Source organism: Egretta garzetta, unplaced genomic scaffold (assembly GCF_000687185.1).
Source record: "Egretta garzetta isolate BGI_Z169 unplaced genomic scaffold, ASM68718v1 scaffold137, whole genome shotgun sequence".
Classification (NCBI taxonomy): Eukaryota; Metazoa; Chordata; class Aves; order Pelecaniformes; family Ardeidae; genus Egretta; species Egretta garzetta.
Window position 1 is genome coordinate 518,352 of NW_009260139.1, and position 8,543 is coordinate 526,894.

Below are 8,543 nucleotides of genomic sequence, written 5' to 3' on the forward strand. Positions count from 1 at the left end.
AGCTCTCAGTGAAAAAAACTAAATTCAACTTATGCACAAGCTTTGATGACTTTGATGAAAAATAAAAGAGTGCTGGGTTGAAGCACGAGACAGAGGGAAAGTCTTGTGAGGCCCTTTTAATGAAGAGAATTTTGCCCAGATGCATCATGTAAGGGGACTTTACAGTCACGGGTCTCATGTTTTGGTGACTCTACAGTGACGCATGGGAATAGGAACACATATTTTCTTACTTGTTTCATGCTTATGGCTGTTGATGGATGGAAAATTTGATTTCTCAACTATTATTTGAATCATTGAGAGTTATTCAAAACAGGACTCTGCTCAATAGTAGGTCAAGAAGGGCGTGTGCTGCTCCTCAGTCACAGTTCTCTTTCAGAGCTTCTCATTCATACCATTTCACAGGGGATTCTTCTGTTAACCAGATTCTTCAGAAACTTGTCATATGACAACTGTTAAGGCTCAGATTCTTATTTTTTAACATTGAACATAAAATCTCATTTGAATATAAAAATAGGATATGGAATGTATTTGTGGGTATGACTGCCTGCCTAAATATATATTTGAGGGCTTTTGTGGTTCACTCTGAGGCTCTACCTCATGCCTTTCCCAATCCCCATAGTTTTTCTGTGAGAATTAAAATATATATATCAGTAGTCTCAGAGATGAGTCTCTTCTCATGTATAATAGTTTTGCACTAGCCTCCACAGGAGGAACAGTGAATGAAATAAATTGCAAAGGTTTCCCAAACAGCCAGGCACAGAGAAAATAAAATAAATCAACAAGTAACATTTCTGTGATGAAATCAGTTTTACAAGGCTAGCATGGAAACCAGGGGAATTAGTCAAACAATAGTAAACATCAACCTGTGGTTAGAAATTTTTTTTTGAAAAAGCAGTTCCTTTTCCTTTGCCTTTCTTGCTCCAAGCTCCCCCACCACAGGCTCCCTGGCAGCAGGACTTGGGGATAATCTCCTGGAATACCTGAGGCGTAGAAGCCAACAGGATTAAAGTAACTCGTGCTCCTCAGCACGGTCATGTGATGACCTGCTGATCCCAGCAAAAGGCATCGTTTCCCAGCAAAGTTTTCATTTCATTTGCCTATACATTGTTCCTGCCCTGCTGGGATTCTCCCTAAGCATAAGGAAATAATTCATGATGCTTTTAGTAAAAAAATAAGACCAACAAAACCACTCTTACTAATAACAATGGCAGCTGAAGAAAACTGTGGATAATTCATGTGCAATTTGCCCAGCAGTAAAACAACTGCTGTCCCTTTGCTTCAAGGAGCAACTTCAAAGAATGTATAACTCCTAATGCCATCCATACAGCCTTGTTAGCTCTGATCAGCCTAATGTATAAGAAGAAAGAGGTGGGTGGTTTGGAGGCTGCCCAGTAAAGTACTGAGTAAAGAACACAGATATGGTGCTTGCAAACTGCCTGGTGGGGGAAAAACAGGAGTCAAGATTTGTTTTCTGGGTCCAGAGACAACGACTTAAAGTGCTTTCTGTAAAACTTAGCAGATTGCCTGTATTCCCCACAAAACTGTGAAGATTTGGGAGCAGATTTCAGTGTAACATTAACTGTCAAAGTGCTATGGATTCTAGGGGAACAAAAAGTTAGTTTTTTTCTGAAAAGTTTATCACTTCCCTTGTGAAGTTACTTTGCCATATGCTGGCCCGGGAAAGACAACTTACACTGGAATATAAAAATGCCAAGCTAAACCATTTATTCGGGTTCTGCCCTATGTTCACACTTAATCTGACCACATTTTATGTTTGCTTCCTCTTAAAAAAATAAATAGCTTACCCCCAAATTGTTTATTTTCTCCTTTTTAGGTTCATTGTGCTTATTTAACTGATCATATTCTTTTGGGTCTTTTTTTAAACAGCCATTTACCCTAAAGCATATAATCAGACAAGGAATTTGAAGAGCTGACAATTGTTTCTGTGTCCAAATTTTAATTTTACTTCTTCTTCAATTGCCAGAGGAGAGCAACCATGTGCTAGACAGAAGACGAAAGTTTATAATAAATGCCTGTATTTTGAAACCTGTAGGGGGTGGGGAAAAAAGTGACTTGGTTTTCACCCAGAACATGTGATAATCAGATTAACCCTGAAGTGTATTTTGTGTGTAAATGCATCCAGGCTGGGAATGGGGAAGGATATTGAAGGGTGCACTGTAGCAGAAGTCAGCAGTGAGACATTCCTGGTGGAGGGGAGGAATTCCTTTCACACACAGGACTTTGGAGGGGGCAGAGAGAGCACTCCATGCACTGAAGCGTAACGCTGATGCTCTCCTGCTGCTCTGTGAGGATGTCGTTGTTTGCCATGGGTTTTCTGCTAGTCATCCTTCAGCCGTCCGCCGGGCAGTTCCCCAGAGCCTGTGCAAACACGCAGAGCTTGCTGAGGAAGGAGTGCTGTCCCCCCTGGGATGGAGATGGGTCCCCCTGTGGGGAGCTTTCCAGCAGAGGGTCCTGCCAGAACATCCTTCTCTCTCTGGCTCCGCTGGGACCACAATTCCCTTTCTCAGGAGTGGATGACAGAGAGGACTGGCCCTCTGTATTTTACAACCGGACATGTAAATGCAAAGGCAACTTCATGGGATTCAACTGTGGGGAGTGCAAGTTTGGTTTCTCAGGAGTGAACTGCACAGAAAGGCAACTGAGAACAAGAAGAAACATCTTCCAGCTCACCACCAGTGAGAAGGACAAGTTTCTTGCCTACCTTAACCTAGCAAAGAACACCCCTAGCCAAAACTATGTTATTGCTACTGGCACATATAGTCAGATGAACAATGGCTCCAACCCCATGTTCAGAAACATCAACGTGTATGATCTCTTTGTGTGGATGCATTATTATGCCTCTCGAGACACACTCTTAGGTGGGTCCAATGTGTGGCGGGACATTGATTTTGCCCATGAAGCCCCTGGTTTTCTGCCTTGGCATCGGGTCTTTCTGCTGATGTGGGAACGTGAGATCCAGAAGATAACAGGTGATGAGAACTTCACCATCCCCTACTGGGACTGGCGAGATGCAGAGGACTGTGTGGTCTGCACTGATGAATACATGGGTGGCAGACATCCCACCAACCCTAATTTGCTCAGCCCAGCATCATTTTTCTCCTCGTGGCAGGTAAGGATCAAAGGGAAGGGGAAGGGAAAGGATGATTACGCTGGAATTATCCTACCTGACTCTAGGCACTTGAGGTGCACAAGCTGGGAGCTTAGCCGTGTTACATTCCGTTAAATGTTCCTGGAGAGAAAGTAGGAACTATCAGACAGCAAATCAGATTTTATGTGGACTAAATCTTCATTTAGAGCTGTTCATTCATCTCTGTCTCTTCTCTCTCTGACTGTAGGATTTAGGCTGCTTAATTAAGAACCTAAAGTTAAGGTGGAAGCAGGGAAGTTATGCCTTTGTGGCCAGACATGGTCTTTAGCAGGCTAAACAGGCTTGGGTCTGCTGAAGCAGCCAGGTGAGAAAAAGCAGGAATTGTGTACACCAATTGTTAGCACACAACCATTGCAAGACAGTTGGCGACTAAATTATGGAAATAGAAGCACAGAGTTTTCAGAGGCTCTACCCCTCTCCCAGTGCCTTCTTCCATCCAGGAGTTAAAAACTATCCAATTAAGCTTGTCTGCTTTCAAATTAAAAATCAAACAAATAATCAAAATAAATCTTTAGAGTGCAGAAGAACCAGCTGTGTAATTCACATCAGTAGTTCAAATGATACATGAGTAGTAATCTCTGTTGCTCAAAGGAACTAAGAAGTAAACTTAATATCTATTCCTGCCACTTCAAAGTACTGCAAATTAAACCAAGGTAAATTTACGTATTTACATAGGTGATAGGTTCTCATATACCTGAACTATACTGTGCTGTCCTAACACTGAGAACTTCTAGAATTTTTTTTTTTTTTTGGTCTCTTGCTCATTATTGCCACATTGCCTAAAATACAGTACAAAGGTCTATTGGCTTCTATAGACACACTCCATCATGACAATAGCAACAGTCCCTTCTGGCTCTGAACTCTATTATTATGTTGGTGTAAATCTATCTTTGTTCTATATATTTCTGTAGCAACAGCCCAAATGAAGGTTGGGCAGTTTTAGTGATTTAATGGAAAGTGAAAGAGATACAGGCTCCAGCAGCTCTCTGATATTTGGGCATTGCAGACCAGCAACTAACTGGGCCGGTTATACTGTATTTGGTCTTGATTTGTGTCCTCTGAACAATATAGGCTGTCCATATACCTGCAAATGCATATATGCCCATATACTGTAACAGGCATATTTTAGAGCATTCTCTGGCATATGTTTTGTATGTATTGACTAGTTCTCCCCCAAACAAGTACTTTTCAGGGACCATTTCCAGGAGGATTCCTACAGCCACCCTGTTTCGGATGTTAAGATGGTTTTACTGTCATAGACATGGATTATTTCATGCCATTTGGCCTCACTGCCCAGGAAACACAGTTAATTTACCAGTGTAGACATAGCCATAAAGTAGATATAGCTACAAGCATGTATTTTCATCCCATTTTCCAAGATTCTGCTCATTTCTAGCAGTATGAATGTGGATGAACTCTCCTAACTTAATTACATTGCATTACCAGAATGAAGTGGTTCTGATGCTGTTCTGTACTGAGCTGAATAAAGATTTATGTGAAAATGGTACAAGTGTTAAAGTGGACTAAATGAAATTAGAATTGCACTGGTTACATGTGTCAAGTGGAGCTATCAATACAGTATATTGGATGAGATAACCAAGGTAGTAGGGGGCGGGTAGTATAAAGGAATCAGCAAGTTCCTAGCAGAATTTTCTGCCCCTGGAGGGGCCAGATAGTTATGTTTAGCTCATTTTTTGCAAAGGTACTGTTAATCATATCCAGATTTTTAAAATTTTTCCATCCTGGTAATAAGTACCCCAAAAATTTACAAGTAGTAATGAATATATTTAAGAAACAGTCAGGTTCATAACTTCTTATTTAAGGTCAGTTCCCACAAATATATTCTGAAAAGAAAGACTTTTTTTTTCATGAAACCCGTTGCTTTAACAGATATTTTTGTATAACTTTAATAGCTGCAACAATAAAAATTGTGCTATGTTCAAAACACATTCAGTGTCAGTGTATGTCAAAGCACCTAAGTCCTTTGCTGGAGTTTTCCAAGTAATTTGTGAAAATGGGTGCTTATCACTTGCATTTTTCAGCCGCTTCTGGAAATGCTACATTTTTGTCAAAATTTCCAAAACAGGGCTACAATAACTGTACCTTCAAAGGGTGTTATTCCCCTTTAACATTTTTGATCTAGGTATATCTCTGCTGCTTTATCTAGAGGAGGAATGAGAGAGATTGAACAGATCTGCATTTTCGGTCAGTGAATTTGGGGTGAAGATACAACACAAACTGATATTTTTTTATTAGCTTTGAATCAAAATTTAAATAATTGATTATGATGGAATAACAGTCAATGCGGTTCCTTCAAGCAGCACAAAGGGATCAGAATCTCACTCCAGAAAACCAAAAGGGAACGAAAAAACCTTTGCTTCAACCAGAAAACAGCCATAGATCTGCTGCAGAATACACTGATTATCCAAGCTCTGTAGCTACAGAGAAAAAAAAAAAAAAAGAAAGAGGAAGATCCAGACATATGAAGGAATTTAGGCTTTTAATAAGCATTCAAAATAAAAAGAGGGCAAGAGAAACCTTTTGAATAACATACCCATAATATGGTGTCCTTTTTAGGATTTTAAGTCTCTTTCCAAAGCATAACAAAACAATACCTGCTATGTTAGGAAACAGTTATGGATCTATTGAAAAAAAGGTAAAGTTCCTATTTGCAGAATAGCATTTATCTTTTTTTTTTAATCCCTAAAGAAAGGAGAAAATACTTTATTCCATTGAGAAGTTGCCATGGCAACATGGATACCCATGAATACATGCTGAAATTCTTGCTTTCGTCTTACTTTTTCTTCAACATGCTGCTGTTACCACTTAGCTGAGTGAATTATCTGTCCACATTTTTCTCATGTTTATCATCTAAGTGAAACTTCTTATTCTTTTTTCTTCTCTGTTTTTACCAGCAAGGCTATTAGGAATCGTTAGCATTTTTATTTGTTTGATTGGCTTACGTTTTAGGGTAGGTGGGAAGGGTTTTCTCATGTTTTCAGTCCCTTGTTTGTGATGATTCAAGAGGTGCATTCAGAATTAGGACTGCGTGACACCTGCTAATGCTTTACCAAATTTTGCAGTTCCATGCTGACTTAACGGAAAACTATGTGGGAAACTGAGATCTTCCATGGCATTTTGAGAGGTTTTTCGGTTTAATGCCCATTTCTATAATGATTCAACATAATAGATTTGCTAAAGAAATAATTCTTATGCCTCACTTAAACAGGAGTAGGTGAAATTCTGCTCTCCTCTGCACCAGAACTAATTTGGAGAAATAACTGAATTCAATGGAGCTACAAATGCATAAAAAGCCTTCTGCTAATAAACCCAGAATCTCTCTGCTGGTAGTTAACATTAGAGTTTGGGGATCGCCACAGGATGCTAGACACACATTGAAGAAAATAAAGCAGGAGAATGTAAGTGCTGGTTTAGGTTTGCTATCGTGGCAAGCAGGATATACCACCAGCTTTAGCTCCCTGTATTTTGTCTCTCCTAAAAGAAAGGTGACTTGAGAGAAGTAATTGCATAACGCGGAGAGCTGCCTGCTCTCAGATGTGCTGGTGTAAGCCTGCAGCCAATTCTTTCTTGCAAGCACCGAGAATTTCCCCTAGCACTTCATTCTGTATCAGCCTGCAGAACCACTTATACAAATGCAAAGCTACTACAAAAGGGAAACAAGTTACGCAAATAGAAAATGGATATAATGCTCCTGAACTAATAATGACAGTACTTTAGATCCATTACCTGAAAATATGACTTTATAAGAAATACAGAATTTAGCTATTCAGACACAGTTATTTAACTCTAAGCTGTTTATCAGGGAGCTGTATTGCTAGCTGAATAGACTGAGGATCATTTGAAGCACTATTTTATGTCCACCTTTAAAAACCGCAAGAAATTTTAAAAAATACAAACACCAGAAGCCAACACTTCTTGATTCTTAAATCAGCCAAAGTCTTACTTCCATCTGCTTGTGGGCGCCTGAGTATCTCATGAATTCAATGACTTTATTTTTCATTGCAACTTAATAGGTTTTGGTGCCAGCTACAGGCTGGCAAAGTAAAAACCAACAGAATCACAGAATCACAGAATCACAGAATGGCAAGGGTTGGAAGGGACCTCGGGAGATCATCCAGTCCAACCCCCCCTGCTAAAGCAGGGTCACCCAGAGCAGGTTGCACAGGACATCGTCCAGGTGGGCTTTGAGTATGTCCAGAGAAGGAGACTCCACAACCCCCCTGGGCAGCCTGTTCCAGTGCTCTGTCATCCTCAGAGTAAAGAAGTTCTTCCTCATATTCAACTGAAACCTCTTATGGTCTGTTTGTGCCCATTGCCCCTTGTCCTGTCTCTGGGCACCACTGAGAAGAGTCTGGCTCCATCCTTTTGTCTTCCACCCTTGAGATATTTGTACATGTTGATTAGGTCCCTCTCAGTCTTCTCTTCTTCAGGGTGAACAAGCCCAAATGGAGTAAGTAACTGTAAAATAAGAGTTTAGCAAGATTTCTCTCCTAATGATATGCTTACATGGATTATAAATTTGAAACATTTCTTATTACAAAAAGATAAGTCTCCACATGTCACAACTCAGTACCACAGCCTGTGGGAATCAGGATCTGTGCAGAGCAGGAGCAGCCACTCTGGTATCCTCGGCCTCTTTATGTCACTGTGACCTCAGAGTAACGCCTCTTCTTCCACGGGATCGCAAGTGGGTGACAGCAGAGTTTGGCCTGTGGCTGCTTGGCTGTTCTCTGGTATACAGCTGTGCTTACTCGGGAGTTGTGTAGTGTAAAAAGATAAACAACTTCAGAGGTGTGTAAATTAATAGCTAAAGAATTTCATAAAAATCAGGTTTTGTTAATAATTCACCAGAAAAAAAGAAGCCTACCTGTAGAGACATGTGCCCTTGTGAATTTGCGGTAGACAAGGAGACAGCAACAATAACGGTACAGCTTGGAGACAGCTGGAGAGCACGGAATCGTGATCTGCCAAACTGGAAAGTGTTAATGAATATTTCAGCAGTAATGGATAACAGTTTCCCACTCCACCCCAGCACCGTTGTGAGGTGCTGAATGGGGTGCAAGTTATCCCTCAGTTCTGGGCTGCCTCTGAGCAAAGAGGTGAAACTCAGCCAGCTTTTACTGAAGGCTGAAAAAATACCTTGAAGGCCCTGGATTTGTTTCAGTGCTGTCACTTCAAGTTTGTCTCATCTCCTTTTAGCTTGAGTTTCACAGCTCCTCCAGTTAATGCATACGCCGTAAGGGTCAGAAAGATAATTAATGACCTTATCCTTGCACAAAGATGTTTCTTAGAATTTCTTTGAAGCTTTGCTTTCCAAATTTTCTTCTTTTCATTCAGTCCTCTGCCTGTTTTG

The 8,543-nt window shown here is 40.5% G+C and overlaps 1 protein-coding gene across 1 annotated transcript in view; it reads left to right on the forward strand.

Moving 5' to 3' along the window:
- Window positions 1-2,287: 2,287 nt before the first annotated feature.
- TYR (tyrosinase) overlaps window positions 2,288-8,543 on the forward strand; it is a 52,851-nt gene continuing 46,595 nt past the window's right edge. The window contains exon 1 of the mRNA XM_009641682.2: window positions 2,288-3,130. Coding sequence (XP_009639977.1) covers window positions 2,288-3,130 — 843 coding nt within the window. The remainder of the gene's footprint in view (window positions 3,131-8,543) is intronic.